We start from the raw sequence: 25,991 nt of genomic DNA, 5'->3' as shown, positions 1-25,991 counted from the left end.
TGCTGCTGATTTTGTTCTGAAAACTGGGGCGGGTCAAATGTTAGATTGCTACTGATTAGAAATATCAAATTGTAGATCAGACTCTCATACTACTGTAATCTGAGCCAAGAATTATATAATGAATCTATAAGACAATTATACATCTTCAAGACCTGACCTTTTATATTCTCTCTCTCCTTCTTACGCCCCCATATAAAAGGTTCCAGTCACAAAAGATAACATTTTCTTTCTCTTTTTAAAGTGGTTGATTTTAACCATACAATAAACGTCAGGGTGTACAAGGTAAAGGTGTAAAGGACGAGGAAGTGGTGTAAGAATTTTAACCCGTGGACACCATGGAGTGAGGATCTGTGCATATAGATCTGTTCCTCTCTAAGCGTCGTCTTTTGCATAGGAATTCTATTTATTTATTTATTTATTTATTTAATTAATTAATTAATATCCCGCCTATCTAGTCCCTCAGGACCACTCTAGACTAGACGGCTTACAACAGACATATAACAATATAATTAAAACAATTTTAAATAAGGGGAAGAACGTTAGACAAGATGGGGCAAACACTAGGAGAGAAGAAAAAGGGAAGATCAGGAATTAGCTGAGGGGAAGGCCTGTCGAAACATCAGTGTTTTTAATTGATTTTTAAAATACCCAGCGAGGGAGCCGCGCAAATGTCAGGGGGAAGGTTATTCCAGAGGCGAGGAGCCACCGCCGAGAAGGCCCGATTTCTTGTCTTTTCTTTACGGGCCTCCCTCGGCGTTAGGCTCCTCAGCCTCACCTCCCGACTCTTTTTTTAAAAAAAAAAGCTTTGATGAGGTCATAAGCATTTAGTTTCATTCACACCCATACAATCAAACAATTATATCTAATGATTTAGACTGCTTGATGGTTGAAAAAACAATCATGATATAATACAATGTCAGGAACTGCCGTATCACCTTGTGCTACAAAATCATACTGTATGGTGTTTGTCACTCATGACGTTCCCCCTAATTTCTAAAAATATTTATTGTTTTTTGCCATTTGTTGATCAAAATTCTGTTACTCAGCATAGCAAGTTGCACTAGGGTAGGCCCACTGAATCAATGGGAATATAGTGAGTCGTTGCCTCCATAGGTTCCATTGATTCAAATGGACCTCCTCTAACTGCAACTTACTGTGCAGCGTAATAGGATTTCGGCCAATAAATGGCAAAAACCATAATTCTAAATTGTTAGAAGCACAAAGGACTGGGGGTGAGGGAAAATCCCAACTGCAGTCCTTTTCCACCCATTGTCATGGGTCATTAACAAGCCTATTCAGACCATAGCATAGGCATCCTTCCGTCTCGAGAGACTATGGTAACATGCTCTGAATCGAGGAGTGTCCTCTCCAGAGCATGAAGCACGGGTAAGGTAATATGGAGGATAGGCTGTTACCCAAGCAGCAAATCCCCCCTCCCCACATCACTGAAATAGTCCAATGGAAAGGCAAGAGCCAATACAACTGGTTCCAGCGACGTCGCAGGAGTTGGCAGAACGACACATGCTGCCTTCGGGACTCCAGCTCCGGATTTTGCCTCGAGGTTAACTCCTGAAGCCTTTTCCACGAGTGGATATAGCCACAAGGCAGTGGAGGTTTGAAATCGGAGTTTTCCTTCTCCTAGATGGGCTGCCTTCCAGGGCTGACGAGCCCCAACCTACCCAGCCTGCTCTTTAATAGTGCAAAAGTATGATCTGATCCTTAAACTTTCCTGTTTTCAGACCAGGGGAACGTGAAACCAACTTGGAGGATATATCTGGGATCTCCCACTGACTCTTTTCAGACTGAAGAAGCTACTTGGATGAGTAGCAAAACATTTCAGCCTAATAAGAAAGAAGCCCAGTTGCCATGATTCAGCTTCCAGATAACCTCACCTGAATGACTGAGAATCTTCACAGATATATGCAGATGTTAACACATGTGAAACAACATGCTGTCTATTCACTAATTCCATAGGAGCATTTGGAATAGTGTCTTGGGGTGACATTGTGATAGATTAGGACTGGCAAATTGAGATTTAGTCCAGATAAGAAAAAAGTACAGTGGTGCCTCGCTTAACGATTTTAATTGGTTCCAAAAAAAACATCGCTATGTGAAAACATTGTTAAGCGAAACACCATTTCCCATAGAGATGCAATGAAAACCGGATAATCCGTTCCAGTTGGAACGGATTACCATCCTTAAGCGAAAATCCCCATAGGAAAAAACGTTAAGCGAAACCCATTGAAATGCATTGAAGCCTATTTCAATGGGGGGAAAAATTCACAAAAAATTCAAAAAGACTCAGAACAAAGCCAAATTACTTTAACGAAGGTTTTATTAGGTGCACTCATGATTCCAAGCATTTTAAACATTTTTAAACATTTTAGAATATTTTAAAAATAGCAAAAACGGGGCTGTAAAAAGAAACGTTAAGCGAAACAAGGGGACCTAAAACTGTCATCGTTAAGTGAAGCATGGTCCCAAAATCGTTAAGCGAAAATCGCCCATAGGGAAAATCGTTAAGTGAAGCACAAGATCACTCCGAAAAAGCCATTGTTAAGTGAATTTTTCGTTATACGAAGCAATCGTTAAGCGAGGCACCACTGTATTATGAAAAAATGGATGTAAGTTTGGATTCTACTCTGGATGTAAATTTAAATCTCACTATGGATGATGTCATTCCTCCATGAGAGACAGCAAGTACATCCTGGAAATATTCTTGGATGTGGGATTTCTGGAGAAATAAAGATTTTGTTGCTTCTGCGGCTAGGAGTGTCTTTTTGTCAGGTAAAACTGGTTCCAAATTTTATAATCTAGAAAAAAAAACGGTCTACTGACAATTACAGAGTATTGATTAGGTACAAATTTCATTACTGTAGTGCACGCCAATTGAACTGCCCTTGAAGATGATTAAAAACTGCAACTGGTTCAGAAATGTGATGATTGGAATCCTTGTGGGAATTATACATTCAAGTCATATTAAATACATATCTTGCATCTCAGCTACTGAGACCATAAATTAAGAGCAGCTAATCTTAAGATTATTAAAATCTGTTTTGTAGTCCTCCTCTCTGGATTGTTAGTATTCTTTATTTATAATTGTCCCGATTGAGTAAATGTGTGAAATAAGTTCTGTATTATATATTAAAATCCATTCACTTCTTTTTACAGAATTGTGAACTTTTCAGGTTGCATGCTTTGCCAATAAAAATTGGCTTATGAAAAGATAGTGCCATATTGTATTTACTTATCTAAGAAGTTTCAAATAGTGCAGAATGTTACTGCAAGAATGTTAACTGGTACAACTAGGGGGAAGTATACTTTATGAATGTAGAAGGAAACATTACTCTGTACTATTTTAGATAAGATGCTCAATCCAGAGCCATTAATTGTTAACCTAGAGACAAATGTTTGTGATGAGAAATGCCACCAGCATGTGAAAAGGTCTTGGTTAGTGAGTTTCTGACAATGAGTATGTAGTAGGTATGTGCATGTTTTTTCTAGAGTATCAGCAAGGTTCCCTGTAAACTAGGTGCATGCACAATTCCACCTCCCTCTGTGGAGCTCTCTTCCTCCTCCGTCCAGCAATTGCATTTGGTTCCGGTTGTGATAGAACCCTGCGCACCAGGGGTGGAGCCCTGCGCATGCAGGGCTAAAGTAATACATGTGAGAGGTGGAACCCCACCCAGCGGGGCTGAAAATTAGAGAGTACACTGAGTATCAACTATCAGCTTGGCACAGTTCATAACAAGTCAGTTATCATTAATCAGTTCATAACAAGTCAGTTATCATTAATCAGCATTCCAGATATCTCTACAGTTCTAAATAATAGTTTGTTATAGACAGTACAAGGTGCATATCTTTGTCTTCCCCATCTCCATCCACCCACAGGCTTCTCTCTTTATCCTGTGCAGAAACTGAAGACACACAGTATGGGAGAATTTTGATTATATATGATATGTAATACAAAGACATATACATGTATATATGCATGTAAACAAAGTTTAAATACTGTGCATATAATTTGTTTCCAAACAGTTGTTAGATATACATTGGAATTGCTCTTCCTTCTGAAGCCAATTCAGGTTACTGGTACACTTTTGCTACCCTAAACAGATTTTGACCTGAATATCTAAAGGCATGACGGATTTGCCCATGTTATAAGATCATAAAAGGATGATCTTTGAATGAGGCTCTCCTTTATCGCTTCTCGGCCTTTTGGCTAAGATCAAGTGTAGTATCCTTTGTCAAATAAAGTTTCTTGTGCAGGAACTGGCCAGACATTTCTGTGATGATGTCCCATTCTTGGCAGTGACCTCTGTTTTGAAATTTAACTGCTGACACTGCTGTCATCATGGCTTCATGTTAAAACCTGGTTATTCACTCAGATAGTTTGAAGGGATATGCTGGTTCGTTTCATCTGCATTGCTGCTTGTTGGATTGAATTCATTTTTAAAATATTTTTTAATTTAATTTATATCCCACCCATCTAGACCAAAGTCTACTCTAGGCGGCTAACAATACTAAGAATAGAATAAAACAACAATATTAATACAATTAAAGATGGCAAAATAAATTAACTATTGACAGGAGGGAAGGCCTGCCTGAAGAGCCAGGTCTTGAGTTGGTTCTTAAAAACACCTAGCGAGGGAACCAGACAAATTTCTGGGGGGGAGATTGTTCCAGAGACGAGGGGCCACTGCTGAGAAGGCCCACTTTCTTATATTTTCTCTTTGTGTCTCCCTCCGTGTTAGGCTCCTCAGTCGCTCCTCCTGGCTAGAGCGAGTGATATAGGTAGATTTAGGTGGGACATGGTGGCGCTGTGGGCTAAACCGCAGAAGCCTGTGCTGCAGAGTCAGAAGACCAGCAGTCGTAAGATCGAATCCACGCAACGGAGTGAGCTCCCGTCGCTTGTCCCAGCTCCCACCAACCTAGCGGTTCAAAAGCATGCAAATGCGAGTAGATAAATAGGGACCACCTCGGTGGGAAGGTAACAGCGTTCCGTGTCTAAGTTGCACTGGCCATGTGACCACGGAAGATTGTCTTCGGACAAAACGCTGGCTCTATGGCTTGGAAACGGGGATGAGCACCGTCCCCTAGAGTCGAACACGACTGGACAAGAATTGTCAAGGGGAACCTTTACCTTTACCTAGGTGGGAGAAGGTGTTCCGCCAGATATTGAGGTTCTAAACTGTTTAGGGCTTTATATGTCATCATTAGTACTTTGAAATAATTGCGGAAATGAACGGGCAGCCAATGCAAGGCAGCCAGAGTAGGGGAGATATGTTGATGTCTTCTCACCCCTGTAAGAAGTCTGGCTGCCGCATTCTGTACCAAGTCTTGAGTTGGTTCCGCATCAATCTCAAAGGTAGCACCACGTAGAGCACATTACAGTAGTCTAATCTTGAAACTACAAGCACATGGAGCAGAGTGTTGAGGGCCCCCACATCAAGATAGGAATGCAGCTGGGCAATCCGCCAAAGATGGAAAGAGGCGGTGTGGACCAGCATTCACCTGCATCCATTTCAATACGGCCTCGAGACAGCACTGAAGGGACAAAACGATATCCACTGTTGTAGGGGAAAAAAGGAGATGTAGAGCTGGGTGTCATCAGCGTACTGATGACACAAAGCCCCACACCCCCTGATGACCTGGCCCAGCAGCCTCATGTAGATATTAAACAGCATTGGGAGACAATTGAGCCCTGCGGAACCCCACAATTAATATTCCATGGACCCGATACACTCTCCCCAAGCTGTAGTCTCTGGGGACGGTCCTCCAAGAAGGATAGGAGCCAGGCTAGTGCCAGACCACCGATGCATTGTGATTGTCTGCAATCTTATTCTCTTACTTTGTGATGTATTTTGGTTTTATGCCTCTTTCATACTGCCATAATTGTATATGACCTTTAAAGGCTATGTTGATGATTTCTTGATCAGTATCAAATTATGCAACTTGAAATACAAGCGTCTCTAATATTTCTTGTTATTCCTAGCAATTTTGAATTCCAGTTACATGAAATAGGTTTTAATTTGTTAATAGTAAATAGGAAGCATATATATCTATATATCTATATCTATATCTATATCTATATCTATATCTATCTATCTATCTATCTATATATATATATATATATATATATATATATATATATATATATATATATATATATGCTTCCTATTCACTATTAACAAATTAAAACCTTTTTTAATATATATATTATGAGCGCAATTTGATTAGTGTTTAACCCCTTGAAAGTTTGTATGATTTGTTGGTTCAAGTGTAACTTGTTTTCTAATGGCAAAAAATGATATGCAGCCATTGGAAATGAATTAAGTAACTATTGAACTAAGATCACCCTAAATTTAAATTTGGTGGGAAAATTATTTTGATTCAGTGGATGGGGTTTAAGGGGACTTTGAGTCAAACTCTATGTAACATTTAAGCTAATTGTGTAGCATTTGGAAAATAACAGTCTGTTGGGTTAACCTGTCTTGAAAAGTGGCTGTGATTATGAAATTGGAAAGTCCCAAATGTATTAACATGAATTCTTTTAATAAGATATGGTTGTTCTTGTAGTAATAATCATAGTAATAGATTAGTAGATACACAGAATTGTTTGAAGGGGATGGTAACTTCAATTAATACATGCTTAATACACTAGTGTGGAATGGTGGATAGAGCAATGGACTATTTATTTGTGTTATTTACAGGCTGCCTTTCTCCCGATAAGGGTCTAGGATTCAGGAGGTCTGAGTTTGAATCCCTGCTCAGTCATGGAAACTCACTGGGGGTTTGGAATTGTTAAAGACACTGTTTAAATATCTCTCTTACCTTGAAAGCCCTATTAGCAGGGCTTGAAAAATTTTAGAATGTCTCACCAGTCAGTCAAAAATTTCACCAGTAAGCATGACCGGACTATAGACTTGCAATTTATTGGGATTGAGAATAACTGATTTATACCCTCAGACTTGGGTTGCTTTATTACCTGCATGTCTGTGGGGTCATGAAGCTTGTATTTTGAATCCCTTTCTTTAGAATGTCTCCAGCAAAAATAAAGGTGAAAGCAAAAGCCTCTTAAGGAGCCACAGTTCCCTCCCACCCCAGGATGTGTCCTTGTTCAGTTGAAATTGGGAGCAGGGAATCTCCATGTTCTCCAGCATGGAACTACTGTACTCTATATTCTCCTGCAGAGCTATATCTTTATGTGCTGCTCAAACTCTCTTCTTTCAAGAAGAGGGCAGTTTTCCTTTTGCAATGGGAGGGGGAGGGGAGGACTTCCGGATTAGAGAGAGACAGGCCAAGAAGAAGGAGGCAGGGAGGGAGGAGCTGTGATTTGTTGAGCAGCATTTTTCACTGTCACATGTGTGGACAGGTACATTTTTCAAGCCCTGCCTATTAGGTTGCTATAAGTCAGTTCTGACTTAATGGCACATAACAGTAGTCCTGGAAACTACCCAGAGTACTACTTGAACCAATGAGGGGAGAGAGAGAGAGAGAGAGAGAAAGAAAGAAGTGGCTACTTCTTAATTAAGAGTAATTCACCACTGTAGTTTATGCAATTACACTTACTCTGTTATAAATGCCCAGTAGTATCCTGGCCGGTAATGTGGAACAAAGTTGTGGGACCAAACATTTTATTCACATGGCTTACATCCACGCTTAAAGACTGAGGCCAAAAGTGAATTTCTGAAAGGTTTTATACAAATAACTGCAACTAGTGTACAAAGGATGGCTTGCGGCTTGTATGCAGCCCCACCCCCAACTTCCCAGAGCCTCCTGATGCTCTCAAGGATGAAAAAGGAGAGAGGATAAAAAATGGCTTCTCCCACTTTCAGGAGTTGCAATTTTTGCTTCATGGAAGTTGAGGAGTACCACAAGACATCCTAACCCCAAAAGCCAGAAATCAAAACCAGAAGCAGTTACCTGGGCACATCTGGGGGGGGGGTTGCCTCCCCTCCATTTTTGTCCATTTCTAGCCCGTGGTTGGTTCTGGAGGCACAAATGTGACCCCTAGATCTGAAGTTACCAACTCTGTTTTAACTAATACTTGGTGATTACTTACAGTCTTTATAGTTTCAGTTGCTGTATGATTATTTAGTCTATGAAGACTTAAAGCCACTGTACTCAAATACAGCATACATCACAACTTCCATTTAAATTACTGGGAATCCCACAAATTAAAAGGGAGTTGTTTTGGTGAGCTGTGCCATATCTTGACAATTTGTCTGTGCTATACTGTATTTTAACTGCATTGTGGTTTTGTATTGTTTCTTAAAGACAAAATTATGTATAGATTTAAACTGAACCCAATGTTAGCTATATATGCATTTTATATGCCACCTAAAAACATGTGCTTTCTTGGTGACTTGTAATTTTAAAAAGTCCACGTAGGTTACAGGAATTTTGGGTGGGGGAAGGTGCTAGTCTGACAGTGATTGAGAAAAGAAGTAAAATACACCATATCTTCAGCAGCCCTCTTTCTTCTTTTCTGGCCATAGAAGAAAGACACAAACATTTTTGTCTATTCATAAGACTATTTTCTTCCTGTCATGGAATTTATTCTTGTCTGTGCCTACTTAGATGTAACAATTTAATGCAAGCGTAATGCATTCAGCTCTCCGCATAGCTAAGTGAGTTGGGCAACTGGTTGCAGAGACAGAAACTGGTATTGCAAGAGCCACACTGTGTAGCCTTGGGCAAACTGCATGGTCCCAAAGCATCAAGAATAACTTCTGAGTACTGCGCACATAGAACATCTTGGAAGGAGTGACTTTAAGTCAGAATCAATTTGACAGCCAAGTTATTGCTGCTGTAATACAATAGCCAGAATACTGTTTGGTGCAAATTATATTGTGAATTTCTGTTGATGTCATTAGCCACAACCATGCTGCAGCTGTTTTGGATGTTAAAAGCTTCCAGTACCCTCATTAAGCTGTGGGGATCCCTAGAGATTCCTTTCATCCTAGGAAGCCTTTGGGAGCTGCAGAACAGCATTGGGAAGGATTTAGCTGGAAAATCACAGCTGCTAGTCCTGCTAGTATTTATAGGATGAATGAGATCCCTAGAGATCCTCAGAACCTGTCGGGAAGGAGTGGAATGGGAAGCGTTTCATTTATTGAAATAACCATGGCTGATGACATCACCAAAGATCCATGGTGCAACTTACATCAGCAAGATTCTGACCATTGAAGATGTATCTTGGTTGCTCAAAACAACTAACCTCAACCTGTGACACCAGATGGCACTACCATGTAGCATAATGCATCTGTCAACATTGAACCTCAGAGACAGTTGTACATGAAAAAGAGGAACATTGTAACAAGCAAGTGTGCCTCCATGGCTTAGATGGCAGATTCAAGTAATGGCCAGAATCATACCAGGATTTCAGCCTGGAGTAAATTGTGTATGCTCCAGTAACAGATCATACTGATTAACATAGCACAAGTCACTTGCCTTGTTGCTTGAGAGGCACATGACTGGCATGTTGTTAAATAGTTGTAATTTCATTTACCCTGGAAAATAAATAAATAAATTTTTATCCCATCCACAATGTCTACTCTGGGCGGCTCACATCAAATAGAAAAAAAAGACAGTTAACATATAACAACAATTTCACAAAGTTGAACAATAATTCAAGATGGAGACAAAAGATAAATCAAGTGGTGCCCGGAGGAAAGGCCTGCCTAAATAGCCAGGTTTGTAGTTGGCTTTTGAAAATACCCAGCAAAGAGGCCAAGCAGTTCTTGGAGGGAAGATTATTCCAAAGATGCAGAGCCACTGCTGAGGAGGCCCGGTTTCTTCTTTCTTTTCGCGCCTCCCTCGGCGTTAGGCTCCTCAGCCACCACTCCTGGCTAGAATGAGTGATACGAGTAGATCTAGGTGGGAGGAGGCGTTCCGCCAGGTATCGAGGTCCTAAACCATTTAGGGCTGTGTATGTAATCATTAAGACTTTGAAATCAATGCGGAAACAAATGGGCAGCCAATGCAAGGCGGCCAGGGTGGGAGAGATATGTTGGTATTTTCTCGCCCCACTAAGAAGTCTGGCCGCCACATTCTGCACCATTTGAAGCTTCTGCACCAATCTCAAAGATAGCCCCACGTAGAGTGCATTGCATTAGTTTAATGTCGAGATTATGAGTACAGTGGTGCCTCGCACAACGGGTGCCTCACACAACGATGGCTTTTTCTGATAAATTTGCCGCCTCACACAACGATGTTTCCTATGGGGGATTTTCACACAACGATGTCTCTTTTCCCTCATTTAAAAGTGCCTTAAACTGTTTGAAACCTGTTTTAAATGCTTGCAATCGTTAGCCCACCTCCTGAAACCTATGCAAACTTAATTTGGTGTTGTTCTGAGTCGTTAATTTTTGGTGATTTTTTGTTTTTCCCTCATTGAACTCTATTGAACTGTCCGTCCAATACATTTCAATGAGAGAGAAAACAAAAAATCACCAAAAATTAACGAAGACTCAGAACAACACCAAATTTAGTTTGCATAGGGTTCAGGAGGTGGGCTAATGATTGCAAGCATTTAAAACAGGCTTCAAACAGTTTAAGACACTTTTACAGGAGCGAAAAGGGGTATCGGAAAGAGCTTCAAAAGCAGGGAAACGGAGATCAAAGAGCTCTTTCCGATGCCCCTTTTCGCTCCTGTAAAAGTGTCTTAAACTGTTTGAAGCCTGTTTTAAATGCTTGCAATCGTTAGCCCACCTCCTGAATCCTATGCAAACTTAATTTGGTGTTGTTCTGAGTCTTCGTTAATCTTTGGTGATTTTTTTGTTTTCTCCATTGAAAGCCATTGAATGGTCTGTCTAATGGCTTTCAATGGAGAAAACAAAAAATCACCAAAAATTAACAACGACTCAGAACAACACCAAATTAAGTTTGCATACGTTTCACAAGCTGGACTATCGATGCCAAGCATTTAAAACAGGTTTCAAACAGTTTAAGGCACTTTTAAATGAGGGAAAAGAGACATCGGAATGCCATTCAAATGCATTGAGTTGGCTTCAATACATTTGAATGGAGGAAACATTGTTTCACTCAACGATGTTTCCTAGGGGGATTTTCGCTCAAGGACGGCAATCCGTTCCAATTGGAATGGATTAACCGGTTTTCAATGCATTCCTATGGGAAATGGTGTTTCACAGAACGATGTTTCACACAACGTTGATTTTTTTGGAACCAATTAACATCGTTGTGTGAGGCACCACTGTACATGGACCAAAGTGGTGAGCGCCCCAACATCACGATAGGGAGGCAGCTGGGCAATCCATCAAAGATGGAAATAGGCGGAGCAGACCACTGACGGCACCTGGGTTTCCATGGTGAGCACCGGGTCCAGATGGATCCCCAAGCTGCAAACCTCACTCTTCGCGGTGAGAGTCACCCCCCCAAAAGAGGGAGTTTCCCAAACTGCCAATGGTGGGCCACCCACCCTCACGACCTCCGTCTTGTCTGGGTTCAGCCTCAGCCCATTTTCCTGCATCCATTGCAGTACAGCCTCCAGACAGCGCTGAAGGGACAGAACAGCATCCACTGTGGTTGGAGAAAAGGAGACGTAGAGCTGGGTGTCATCAGCGTACTGATTGCACAATGCCCCACACCCCCTGATGACCCCACCCAGCGGCCTCATATAGATATTAAACAGCATTGGGGAGATAATTGAGCCCTGTGGAACCCCACAGTTGAGGCTTCATGGGGCTGAAGCTCTCTCCCCAAGCTGTACTCTCCAAGGACAATCCTCCAAGAAGGATTGGAGCCAGGCAAATGCCAGGCCACCAATTCCCAACTTGGAGAGCCTCCTCAGGAGGATACCATGGTCGACGGTATCAAAGGCAGCTGAGATATCGAGGAGGACCAGCAGAGATGTTTTACCCCTGTCAGCCTCCCTCAATAGCTCATCCAACAGGGCGACCAATGCCATTTCTGTACCGTGGTGCGGCCTGAACCCTGACTGGAACAGATCCAGGGCATTGGCTTCATGTAAAATGAACCTGATCGGCCACCACCCTCTCCACCACTTTACTAATGAAAGAAACATTGGCGACAGGCCTATAGTTGCCAGTTTCGTCCGCTGCCAAATTTGGTTTCTTCCTGATGGGCCTAATGAGTGTCTCCTTGAGGGCAAGAGGAACCCTGCCCTCCAGGAAAGACCCATTAATTATTGCTGTGGCCCATTCATTTGTTATAGGCCTGGCTGCTGGCCTGTTATAGGCTTGCGCTGGACATCTCTGCTCGATCCACTGTATTTGAAAAAGGAGAGAGCTCCTGGCGGATGGCCCCCACTTTAGATTTTAAAAATGCTGCAAATTGGGGATATTAGAGGGAAGCCCATCACTTAGACCAATTCTGCATAGGTTGCGGACTATTCGGAAAAGTTCCGCCTGCTGATTTGAAGCTTCGCTTATTCGGTCAGCAATATGAGCTCGGCTAGCAGCCCTTACCTTAGCAAGGTAAAGGTTAGTCGCGACCCTAACAGCATAAAATCTCAGTAGGATTCTAGACAATGTGTATTATAAACGGGTAGTATATATTTTTCTTATCATTCATATTTAGAGTATTTTATTTTAAAAATCGTCTTCCTATTTTTTAATTCCACTTGATTTGTAAATTGCTAGATTCCTGAGCTCTGAGCAAAATTTATCCTGTGTAGGATATTTCCAGTGTATTTTTTGAAACTTTCCTACTTATTTCTCCTTTGAGAACAGTTATTAGAAAATTATAACAAAACAAAAAGGCATGATATTCTTCAGGAAATTCATGTTAACTCAGTCTTGGATTTTTTGTTCTCTACGATTGTTGTATAATGGTGTATGAAGGTCTGCTTTGAGTGTTTTCCATTTCAAAGAGGAATGGTGAAGCTGTGCCATACATGGACAGTGGTATCACTCCATAATGAATTTCTGTAGTTTAGTGCCTAAATAATCTAATGGTTTCTTTTGGAGCCAAAAAATCCCCTTGCCTAGCTCAGAATTTGCTAATGGAGGAAGTCAGTCATTTGTACCAGGCTTCTGAGACACACAGAGAGTAACTTGAAGTACCAAACATCTCTGTATGTTTATTTTTGTTTACTGAGCCTGATATTCTTGTTGCATGTTACTTCTATATAGGTACTTTTTATTCCTTATAACTTACTCCTTACAAACTGCTTTTGTTTGGGGCTAGAAAGAATAACATGGTCAAGTAGCTGCCAAGAAATGGTACTGCACTGCATGCCCTTCTTTCTACAGTATTTATTTATTTGATATGATGGATGTTGTGTATTACTATTCTTCTAGATGGTGCTGTTTTTGTGTGACAGGAATAGTTGTCATGTCTTCTCAACCTTTATACTATTTGAATAATGTAGTACAGGTTCTTTCATGGATATGTCTATATCCAATGTTTCTTGTTCATTAATAAATGAAAACCAAGGAAAATGTGTCATCTTTTTCTTTGGAGAAAGAGTAATATTTGTCCACATGAAGGGAAAATGTGATAAACTTTTCCTTATGGACTCTTCAATGTGGTAAACTAAACTGTGTTTATGGAATCAATACCAGCGGTGCTTCAGTGTTGTAAGCATGCCGAAGCTTTTGTTTTGGTTTGACAGACTACTGGTTAAAGTGCACGGGTTATAGACTACACCATAGCACTTAAAGCACTCTCTGGACAGTTTACAATTTTAATTATGCAGGCTACACATCCCCTCTGCCTCCAGCAAGCTGGGCAGTCAATTTACTGATCTTGGAAGGATGGAAGGCTGAGTGAGCATCAACCTGGCTACATAGTATTGTACTCGGGTTGTGATCAGAGTTTAACCACTGCGACATGGGGCTTGTGGTTAAGTGTCATTGTTTTGTTTAGATGAACAGTCTGTTGTCCTGATCGTCATCTTTAAGCAGAAATAGTAGGTGACTTTGTATTTTAGTTGTTGATGAGGATTTTTAATCACACTTCTGATAAAAGGTGCAACATAGATGGTGCCACGTAATCGACTTTTAGTTCTAAGAATCCTTACAATTGAAATTTAATGGAATTTGCAAATACTTGTCACTAATAAGTCCTATTCATTTTAGGTGGTTTGCTTTAGTTAGGGCTAACATTGGATATAGTCAGTGACCAACATACCTACAGCTTCTGCCTAGTACAAGCTGGTGCAAAAGCTGCACACTTTCCTGGATATGGTATTATCAAAATTTATTATGTATTGCTTCTTGATTAGATTATTGCATTAAGATCTAAAAAAGGACTGTCTTTTACAAGACAGAGTAGACTTCGGTCTAGATGGGTGGGAATTAAATGAATGAATGAATGAATGAATGAATAAATAAATAAATAAATAAAAGCAGGAACTTTTGTAGGTTCACAGTAGGTTTTGAGTGTCCCTTTTCCTTTGATGCAAAATACTTTGTGCCTGTGTCCTCCTCAATATAGCAGTATGTTTTTGGTCCCCAGTATACTTCTCCTCATTTGATCTATCCAGACAAGTTTTCAAAAGAGAGTTCTGTTTCCCTGTTACCATTCAACATAGACGGATACTTTGGATAGAGCCTTTTCAGGCTGGATACTCTGGATAGAGCCTTTTCAGGCTTTGAAATTCTCTTCCATGGAAGATTGGTTTGGCTGCTTCTTTGCTCACCTTACTGCAGTTGGTCAAGGCACTTCTATTTTTATATGGATGTAATTAATTGTTTGTGTTCTCGAAGGCTTTCATGGCCGATGGTTATTGTGGGTTTTTCAGGCTGTCTGGCTGTGTTCTGGATTAATTTTTGGTTTAATTAATTGATTAATTAATTGTTTCTTTACAAAAAAAATTCTTTCACTTAAATAGGGAGATTTCAGAGCTGTATACGCCATTATTAAAAGCACAATGAATACAGATATAAAGTTTATTGTATACAGTGTCCATGAAACAGATGTTATGTTAGATTATATAGGAGAAGCTTGCAAAATATTTATTTATTTATTTATTTCATTTATACCCCGCCTATCTGGTCAAATGTGACAAATAGGCATATTTTCAGTATGTTTCTCAAATATAAATTGTTGAGACTGGAGTGGATAAAAATCAGTGATATAAAAATTGCTTTAAAATTTAAAATACTTTTAAAAACAAATCTAATTTTAATTTTTTTGTTAAAAATTAAATCATTATCACTGCAGAAGAGTGGCCTTTTCAAGTTATTTATTTGGCCTGTTTTAAATCTGGAGATGTTTAAAAGAGTGCAGTAGTGTTCCTGTGTTGGCAAAGCAAATCAACATTCTACAGGGCAATGCTAGAATGGGGATAGCCCAAAGAAAAAATCAAGACTTTGAAACTGGACTTCAGATCAGGACCAAATTGCCCTATACCAAATTTAGGGAAATTTGGGCAAACAGTTTTTGAGTCACAGTTTTTCAAACATAAAACTGTTCCCCCTGTGCAGAAACAAGCAACTTTTAAACATATCCAGATTTGTAAAAGGCCAGATAAATAACTTGAAAAGACCAATCTTCTTCATCTTGAAACAGAATGGTTCTTCTTAACTCTTTTTTTTAATTTGAAGGAACTAAATATTTCAGCAGGGACTGAAATAATAATCTTCAAAAAAAAAATGATTAACCCTAAAAAAACACTTTGTTATAAATTGAGCATGCTTGGACAGTCTTACCATTAAGAACATTCCAAAATTGATACAGTGTTGCAGCTTCAAGAGTCTGGAATGGACCATTCACACTTGTCAAAAAATAGCTTTGACAGTTGCTTTGTATTTGGGTGACAAGTAGAGATAGGGGTACTGTGTTCATATATGAATATCCTTGCACAGCTGGAGTTAACTCACATGTCCGTCCACTCATGCGTCTGCCAGCAGTGGCGGCCCCCCTCTTCCAATCTCTCTGGAGCGCCTGGTAGGCTAGCCACTCCTAGTAGAAGGAGGGAAGAAGAATCTCCCTGCAAGGCTCACGAGTGGCTAGCTGACTGCGTGCTCTGGAGTGATTGGAAGGAAGAGTGGGGCAAGCAGCGGACGCGTGAGTGGATGGTCCGGCCACAGGGAGCTGGACCCTCGCTAACTCCAGCTGTGCAGGGATATTTGTATACAAATACCTCCCTCCCTAGTGACAAGTGCTTAACTGATGAAGAAAAGGAGTTAGGATTTTCCTTGTCTGGCATTAGTTTTGGAATGGCAGTGAATTCAGGAGGGTATTCTGTGGCCCAGTACCAGTCTGTGGCCATGGCAGGACCAGGCTGCGGAGATAGATCTCCCGCCCCCCTGCACGCACTCCCCCCAAGTACCCCACATGCACGCATGACCTGCCCACCTGCATGCATGGGTGTCCCACCCACCTGTGAGCATGCCCCGCCCATCCATGCATGTGCGCAAACACATCCTGCCCACCTGTGAGTGCGCCCCACCCACCAGTGCATGTGAGCGAGCGCACGCTGCTCATGCTTGTGAAAGCACCCTGCCCATCCGTGAGGGTGGGGGTGCCCCACCCCCCCAACCAATGCACAATTCAGAAAAGATTGGAGACCACTGCTGTAGATCATTTTGAGTGGTGCCGTTGGTATTGTCAGCATTTAGACTGCCTTTTTGCTATGTAAAACCTGGCATACTTGTTCTTACTGGCAACATGGGCATGATATTGTGTAGGATCGGGTCTTTCCTGGTGTTTTGAATCATGGGTACAGAAGCACAATATCCCACATTCATAAACTTGAGGTTTTTTTGAAGAATTGAATTTCCTGTCTTTTTAAAACAATTTAAATACAGTGGTGCTCTGCAAGACGGGCGCTCCGTTTAACGATGAAACCGCTTGACGTCAATGTTTTTGCGATCGCAAAACAATGTTCCCTATGGGGGAATTTCGCTTTGCGATGATCGGTTCCCTGCTTCGGGAACTGATTCTCGCAAAGCGATGATATTTAATAGCTGATCGGCGGTTTCAAAATGGCCGCCCTCTGTTTTCTGAGACGGATTCCTCGCTGCACAGGCAGCGAAAATGGCCGCGCTATGGAGGATCTTCGCTGGACGGTGAGTTTCCAGCCCATAGAAACGCATTAACCGGGTTTTAATGCGTTTCTATGGGCTTTTTAAAATCGCTTTGCAATATTTCATTCTACAGCGATTTCGCTGGAACGAATTAATGCCGTAATGCGAGACACCACTGTATATATACATTACACACAGATTCCAACAAAAAACTTCCTTTGTTTTTTAAAGTCTAATGAGATTGTAATTTTAGTTTTAAATTGTCTGTGGGTCAAAGATCTCATTATGGAATGTAGTCATATGCCAATAAGTAATTTCCTAAGTAAGACAACATTCTAAATTAGTGACTTTCAAAACATTATTAGTAGTAACCCGCTCAACTCTTAGACTGAAGACTATAGCTTCCTTTGTTGAATTAATCTGTCTCTTAGTTGGCCTTCCTCTTTCCCTACTGTCTTTAATTTTTCTCACCATTATTGCTTTTTCCAGTGACTATTCTCATGGTATGGCCAGGTATGATAGCTTCAATTTAGTCATTTTCGCTTCTGAAAAAAGGGTTCAGGCTTGATTTGTTCTAGAAACTCCTTTATATGTCTTTATATTGATCCGGCACCACATTTCAAATGAATGACTTTTCTTCACTTACCAGATTTCACATGTGTACATAGCAGTTGTGAATATGGTAGCATATATGATCTTGCATTAGTTCCCAGTGACATTTGGGATATTTTCTAGTTCCTTCATAGTTGCCTGTCTGAGCCATAGTTCTCAGAGATTTGGCTTTAATGTATGCTTTTAGTCAGACTTAGATTTTAGAGGAACTGGATAGGGTTTACCTATGCTACTGTTCTCTGTCTTATGTGTGAAATATTAATAATTGGTCTAGTTGCCATCTATTAGAAGGGTGCAGACGAAAACAAAGGCATTGAAACTCTGAGTGCATGCTGAGTGTTATTGCTCTATGGCAGTAACATTTATAAGCCCAGAAGATCCCATGCTTCATACATGTTTATCAAAGCCTTCCACATATGTGTCTGGCTATAGAATAATTTTTCCTAAACCTCTATCTAAATGGTTTAAATATAGAATATATATTTCCTTTATTTAAAGCAAATAATAAAAGAAAAATAGCCTAAATCCATTTGAATTCTCAGAGACCAGAATCATATTGGTGTTGAGATAAGATTTACATACTGTAACTTGCTGTGAGTAATTGTGGTTAGTGGACAAGGGATTAGAGTCCATCTGTCATGCACTTAGTTGCACAATTGAGATGTGCCCCAGTACCTTGTCAATTAGCTGCAATTATCTGCACCAAATTAATCCCATTTTTAAATGCTATGCTTACTTTCAAAAACAAGACTTTGTAAAATCTTTGTTCTTTGAGGTTTGGTCTAATAGGAATTGTTATTTAATTTTTCCCATTTATTCATATGTAATAGTAAAGATATTTTGAAATATATATGTAGTAAGGATAAATGCTTTAATACAGTAAAGCCTTGTATGTTAACATTTTTCTTGTACTGTATGTTTTTTATCCTCTGATCAACCTTGATACATTTTTCCTTTCCCAGTAGACGTGTTGTAGAGGGGCGGGGTAAACAATCAATCAATCAATCAATCAATCAATCAATCAATCAATCAATCAATCAATAAAATATAAGAGTTGTGGTAGAATATTTTAAAATGTATATAGGAAAGGAAAAATGTATCAAGGTTGATCAGAGGATAAACATACAAGAAAAAATGTTAACATATAAGGTTTGGGACATAATGACTTGTCAGAGCACCTCCCCCTAAGTCCGTCTGCCTGTGGTACGTGCTCCTCCAATGCTCTGATGCTGCAGGTTGCCACTCCATGGGAGCTTTAGTAATCTATGGCTAGGAACTGGGCCTTCTCTGTGGTGGCTGCTTCTTGATGGAACACCCTGCCTGGGGAGGTGCGCCAGGCCCTTTCCTTCCTAGTATTTTGAAAACTAATAAAAACGTACTGATACAGAGAAGCTTTCCAGGATATGCTCAGCTCATGACAACCTATTATGATTATGTTATTCTTAATGTTGGTTCAATTGCTGTCACTGCTGGACTTTTTTGGTCATTGTTTTGACTATATGTTATGGGTGGGTGGGTGGTAATGAAAAATTATCCCTGGTTATGGGGATTGCTGAACATAGCCAGACAAAACCAAATAGATCACACTGGAATATAAAATTAGTCTTTAAGGTGCCACTATACTTTTACCCTTTCTTTTAGATTTTGTTTTGGATTTGGCTAGCTATGTTCAGAAATTCCCATGCCTTTCATGTGAAATAATCACATCACAGCTATGGTACAATTCTGGCTTTTTTCCTGGCCTTTTAAAGGATGTGATTCACAAAAAGTAGCATTGTACAAATACAGTCAAATTATTTCTTTAGTTTTATTAAGAAGAGATGAATGATTGGCTGCAGAACTTCAGTAAGCATTTGGTGAAGGGTTCTTTGCATTGGTTGAATGAGCTGAAATACCATCCAATAATAAGAAAACAGTCTGTACTAAACTTGTGTTTACATTTATAAATGTTCATTGACTCTCAGTTGGAATTTTGTAATATTTATACAAAGGTTCAGATAATAAGAAATTTTGCAAATATTTTCTTTTTGTGTTATGTATGAACTATTTAGAGAATTTCAGTGTCATATGCCGTGGTAAAACTTACATACAACATCAGCTTTGATTGCCACCTAATCAATCTCATAGAATAGAAGTATACATATGAGATTTCTAGAGTGGCCAGATGAACAATACATATGTAATAATATGTGTATATTCTGTTTGTTCCTTAAAAAGGATACTGTTGCATAAATACCATAGTTCTAAATCTTCAGCAAAAAAATAGAAAAACTTGATAAAGTGGTATTTGTTAAGCTATGAAGATTGTATTGCTAAGCAAAATTCAATAGCAAAAAGAAACAACTGTTCTGCTACTTAAATCTGTTTGATATGGATGCCAAGTTGAAATACAGTCATAGGTATTGGGATACAATAAAATAATATGAGAATTCTTGAATGCAGCTGTTTTGGAACACTTGCAGTGTTGTAAATTAAACCTTATCCAGTGGTTTAATATGTAATTATTTTTAATCCCTAATAGGTGCCATACTAGGCAGATCAGAGACACAGGAGTGCATCTTCTACAATGCTAATTGGGAAAATGATAAAACAAATCGCAGTGGCATCGAATCGTGTTATGGTGATAAAGATAAAAGACGACATTGTTTTGCTACATGGAAGAACACGTCTGGATCTATTGAAATTGTGAAAAAGGGTTGCTGGCTGGACGATATTAACTGTTACGACAGGCAAGCAAATTATTAGTATTCTTGCATTTGAGAGAGTGAGTTTTTGTGTTTGAAAAATAATGGTTTGACAGTGTAAAACATAGTTTAGTACGTGTAATCTGATGGATTGTGTTCATGATTACATGTTCTTACAGTTTCATGGTTATTGTGTCTTGATCCCACTGAGGCTTGTAGCAGAATGCATGTTCCAATCTTTGAGTGTAATTATATAAACATTTGTAAATCTCATGCAGCTCATTGGGTAGCTAACTGAGGAGGAGACCTGGTTGGAAGTTCGTTTCCCCACTGCAGTTTTTGGCAGACAAGCCAGCCTGTGTGGCTTTGGGCAAGATACACAATCCTAGACCACTGCAGAAGAAAGGACTGTGAAGTCACTTTATACATAGGAAATCCTGAGAAGATTGCGATAAGTCAGCACACATTTATTAACTGAGTATCATATGTAACCTTGGGTGGATGTTTGAATGTACATTCTTACAGAATTCATTTACAGTGGGCCCTCGACTTACGAACTTAATCCATTCTGGGAAGACATTCGTACCTCGGAAAGTTCATAAGTCGACCTACCACTTCCCATTGAAATGCATGGGAACGGAATTAATCCGTTCCAGCATTTCCAAAAAATACAGAAGAGCAAGTCCCTTATTGGGACTGCAAAAAAATAAAAATAAAAAACCACACATGCAAAAACCCAGCGCGAAGGGGACTCACCATCAGGTGGAAGGAGGGAGCCGATTTCTCCCCGGCCGGCCGGCTTGCTTCCGAAGCCGAAAAGGCAGGGAGAAAGCGCAGGAAGTTCGAACTTCCCGCACTTTCTTCCTGCCTGCTTGTCTTCAGAGGTTTCAGAAGGCTTCCCCTGATGTCAGAGGAAGCCTTTTGAAAGCTCCAAAGGCAGAGAGGAAGGGCAGGAAATTTGAATTTCCCGCTCTTTCTCCCTGCCTTTTGGGTTTGTAACCTGATCCACGTTTGCAAGTAGGATTTACTACTTGTGATGAGATCGGGTTCGTAACTCAAAAAGTTTGCAACTAGGGCCGTTCGTAAGTCGAGGGCCCACTGTATGTTTGAAATGTGAAATCTCCATTCTCTGACTTGTGTGCAGTGGTGCCTCGCTTAGCGATCGCTCCGTTGAGCGATGAAATTGCTTAGCGATGGGGTTTTGGCCATCGCCAGAGCGATCGCTTAGCGATGGCCCCTATGGGGAAAAATCGCTTTGCGATGATCACGGGGAAGCGATCATGGCAAAGCGACCCTTTTTGCACAGCTGACCGGCGGTTCCAAAATGGCCGCCGGAAAAACAAAATGGCCGCCCACTGTTTTGCCTCGGTTTAGAGGCACCGAAAATGGCCGCCCCTATGAAGGATCTTTGCATAAGGTCAGTTTTTCAGCCCATAGGAACACATTAAACACGTTTTAATGCGTTTCTATGGGCTTTTTAAAATCGCTTAGCGATTAAATCGCATAGCAATGTTTTTCCTGGAACAGATTAACGTCACTAAGCGAGGCACCACTGTATTTCTTTCCATAGTACATGAACCCAAGAAAATTGTGCACAGTTCTTATTGACTAGCATGACCCTTTTATCTCCACAGTAGACTTTACTGCCTTTAAAAGTGGATTATGCTTTTGTTTTCACTTAAAATAATTAGTGAGTGTCTAATTGAGAAGAAACACATGTGGCAATACATTATTTTTTCATTTTTAAAGGCAGATCGTTTGTAGGCATTGGATTTTCTGATGTTCTGTACTACAAATCATATAGTTCTCCATTCTGGGTGTTTCATTATACAGGCCTAGACCTACTTACACCTAAATGTGGGTTCCTTGGAGAAATGTGGTTCACTGTTAGCAGGGAGCTTCTTTTCCACACAGAGAGCTAGGGCAAACTAGGATTGTACTATGCCTCAAAGCTTTCCTAGCCTGTTTTCCAGGTGAGCCACATTTAGGTGTGGGTGTGTTTGGTGGAACATCCAAAATTGAGAATTATGCAGTTTTTAATCCCCCCAAAATCAGAAAAATCCATGCCTCATGGCTAGTATGAACCATGGTTATATGGTAGTGAGAAAACCGAATTAAGTGTAGTTGATGCATCTCTCTGTCTCCATGGGGCATCTTTCAGAGGGATAGTAATCTGTTTCAGCCAAAATAATGAACATGTGATAATGTATTCATGAACACTTGACCTGTTAAGCTTACGTTATAGAAGTATGTTTGTTTTCAGAGTGCTGCACAGTTCATTGCTTTCCATTGGACAAATAGCTACATTAATTTTATGGTGTATATTTGTATGCAACCTTAAGTGTCAGAATGCTGCATTCATGTTTGGTTGACAGATAAACTACTTATTTCTCATATTTTTTATGCTGAACAGGTTACAGAAATTAGGCACTTTTCTTTGTTTTTAAGTAAAGCTATTTTGCAAAGGCATCCCACTAGCAAATATGTCAAACAATGTTTATATCATTGTAAAATGAGACAATGATTTTAATCCCTTACAGATCAGAATGCATAGAACGGAAAGACAGTCCTGAAGTTTTTTTCTGCTGCTGTGAAGGCAACATGTGCAATGACCATTTTTTCTACTTTCCAGAAATGGAGGTCACACAGCGTAAGTTGTTTAGTTTTTCTAAAGTGTTAGCTAAAGGTATATTTTTTTTGTTTATTCAGGAAGGATGGTCTTCTGTCATGTTTACTTGATGACTGCCTTCCTTTGGAGAAAGGTGGCCTAGAAATGGTGCAAAATAGGTTGATTGATCAATTGAACAATAGGTAGTACTATGAGACATTCTGCTAGTAAAACAACTTATAAACATTTATTGGCAATTTCAGAAAGGTTTAGTCTATATCTTAAATGTTTCGAAACTAACATTAAATCTAACAAGAATAATCAAACACTGATAGCCATGTGCTTCTTGATGAAGGTTTCTGTTTATCAGTTTTTAGTTCATAAAAGTCTCTTTACCTTCTTTCTGGTTATTAATCACAGTGAAGTGGGAGTGATACAGTACCACTGTTTTGATATAATCCTAAAACATACTTTGTTCAACAAACTGTCCCATGAGCAGTTTGGTATGCTCCATCTTTACTCTCCCATAAAATCTTCAAGAAAATGTTGTGGTTAAAGTATGGATTATTGAAATAGACAAGAATCAAAGTATGGTTTACAACAAACTATAGTTTAAAGTTTTAAACAGCCTTCCCAGTTCAGATCTGAGTCTGCATGGTTTAATCCTTGAAATAGATACACCTAGTCTCCTGGTAGATATTCTGGGAACATGTCAGGGGAAGTGTGCAAGACTAAGGCTTACTACAGTAGCACTAGATTTTGGTTTAGCATTATGTGAAGTTAAAATTTTAAAACATCTAGTCCAAAACTCTTTTATGGAAAACAATATGCACAAACACCTTTTTGTACTTCATGCAGTCAGCTGAGCAACTGGGAACAACCAAATATGTGATGTCAAAATTCCTTCTGTTTCTTGTAAAATTGCCCTTTTGTGCTTGTATGAGGAGCAAGATTCTGGTCCTAAATCTTTTATCCAATTCAACCATTGATTTCATTATGCTTTGTTTCATATGAAACTCTTAATTCTCTGAACTTTTAATTGTCATATTTTTTTGGCTTTAATAGACAGCTGTCAGAAAAATAATTATGACTTTTATTTACAGCTACTTCCAATCCTGTCCCAACTGAACCACCCCTGTTTAGTACATTACTTTATTCTTTTATGCCTATAATGGGAATTGCAGTGATCATCTTGTTTTCATTCTGGATGTACCGCCACCACAAATTAGCATATCCTCCCGTCCTTGTACCAACCCAGGTAAGTTGGCTGTTTAGATTTGAATTAGATTTGTTGTATTGTAGTCACTGTTTGTTTATTATGCAGCTGTAAAATATTCTTTGAATGGAGATATAGTCTATACATATTGAAAATAAATAAATTATGTGATACTGAAATCAACTGAAATTCCAGAGAGTGTGATTGGGGTGTTCCTCATTTAGTAATGTCTCCTGTTTGCAATACCTTAACCTCTTTCAGGTTTGGGGTGTTAGGATGTTGGAATTATATTCAGATGTACCTAGTAGAATCAGTGTTTTAGTATGGTGGACACACATTTACCTGTATGAATACACTGTAGCCAGTTTTGACGGAAATCAAGTTGTTGTTGTTTTGGTTTTAAGTGTGTGAAGTTAAAACCTAGAAAATCAGTTGAAGAAAGCTTAATTTTATTAAGAATTAAGTTTGCTTAAGTCTTAATAAAATAATGCATATTTTCTTGTGAAAAGCATGAAACAGAAACCAAATGCTCCTAATTATTTGATAACTTGTTTGAAGTGGGGGAAAAAGTTGTGACAAGAAAGGTGGTGGACTTGATGGAACTGTGACTATATTCACCAATGTGTTTCCCCAGTTTTGCCACCTAGTGCATTGCTAATAGACATATTAGCTTAATTTCATCTGAATCACATCTTCATGTACAACTTCCTATTCACCTTTAATCTCTTCCTATTAATAGTTTTCTTTCTCTGCTGTTTCTGTTTCCTATGTCTTGTTGTCTGCTGCCATGCTTCTGTACATGTTTATGCCTTTTTGGTAAAAAATCATATTTAAATGCCTTTTTTAAAACATTTGATTTCATGTATGAGATGCTCTGGGGAATTAACTCATCAGTGTGAATTAAGATTGTGAACAGTAGTCTAGACCAGTGGTTGTTAACCTTGGGCCCCTAAATGTTATTGAACTACAGCTCCCAGAAGCCTTCACCATTAGCTGTGCTGTCCAGGATTTCTGAATATGTTGTAGTCCAAGAACATCTGGGGACCCAAAGTTGGGAACCACTGGACTAGGCCCAAAGGTCACATCAGCACAAATTCATTTTAAAAATCCAATCTCAGTCCCCTCAGAGCCAAAACTATTTAAGCATGGCTAGTCAGTCTCTCCCCCCCCCTCCCCGAGAGACTCTTTGGGTTGTGCAGAGGATGTATATGGAAAAAGGAAATCAGTTAATTGAGTGGAACCTTGTGGTTATGCATCATTATGAGCCAATCTTTATATGTCAGGCTTTAGGAGCAGTCAGTTCCTGGATTGCTATAGGGGACTGTTAAGAAAGCAGCTGAGGTCTTTCAACCCCACTTCATGTCTCCTTTCCATGCTCTGATTCTTGCCTCTGTGCTGCTACTCATGACTACTCCTTCTAAATAAATTGTTCATTTAAAAAAAAAAAACTGTTGTCCGGCTAAAAATGAAAATATGAAAGCAGAATGTGACCATTACATACTATATGATAAATAGAATGTGATCACTGCATATTAGCTGTCATTGATGTTAAATTGTTTTGCATTTAAAGAGTAGCTGAAATCCTCTTCCTAACATAAGCCAAAACATAACTGTCCATCTGTTCCTCCCTGATAAAGCGTTGCTGCTTAAGTTCTTGGGGCCACATGTGCATGCTGGCTTGGTACGTGTGTGCCTCTTCCTGAGAGTTGTGGCAGTAACACTTTGCTTACCTGGGAGGAATGGACAGATAGCTACGCTTTGGCGTATGCTACGAACAGGACTCCAGATAGCTTGTTGACATTTTCACTCTGTAGTTTTACTAGCTGTTGTATAAAAATCCCGTTCCTTACTGTAAGGCAGAGGTCCCCAACTCCTGGTCTGCGGCTGACTGCCGGTCTGTGGCCTGAGCC

At 39.7% G+C, this 25,991-nt stretch overlaps 1 protein-coding gene and 1 pseudogene across 2 annotated transcripts in view; both read left to right on the top strand.

The window, feature by feature from the left end:
• The window catches only part of ACVR2A (activin A receptor type 2A), an 80,270-nt gene that overhangs the window by 22,187 nt on the left and 32,092 nt on the right, over positions 1 to 25,991 (top strand). For both annotated transcript variants that reach the window (XM_020785739.3, XM_020785740.3), the window contains exons 2-4: positions 20,095 to 20,302; positions 22,798 to 22,907; positions 23,969 to 24,123. In XM_020785739.3, coding sequence (XP_020641398.3) covers positions 20,095 to 20,302; positions 22,798 to 22,907; positions 23,969 to 24,123 — 473 coding nt within the window. The remainder of the gene's footprint in view (positions 1 to 20,094; positions 20,303 to 22,797; positions 22,908 to 23,968; positions 24,124 to 25,991) is intronic.
• On the top strand, positions 4,203 to 4,354 carry LOC140703593 (U2 spliceosomal RNA; annotated as a pseudogene).

Source organism: Pogona vitticeps, chromosome 1 (genome assembly GCF_051106095.1).
Source record: "Pogona vitticeps strain Pit_001003342236 chromosome 1, PviZW2.1, whole genome shotgun sequence".
NCBI lineage: Eukaryota > Metazoa > Chordata > Lepidosauria > Squamata > Agamidae > Pogona > Pogona vitticeps.
The sequence above is the reverse complement of the archived record's forward strand: the minus strand, read 5'-3'. Positions and strand labels throughout refer to the sequence as shown.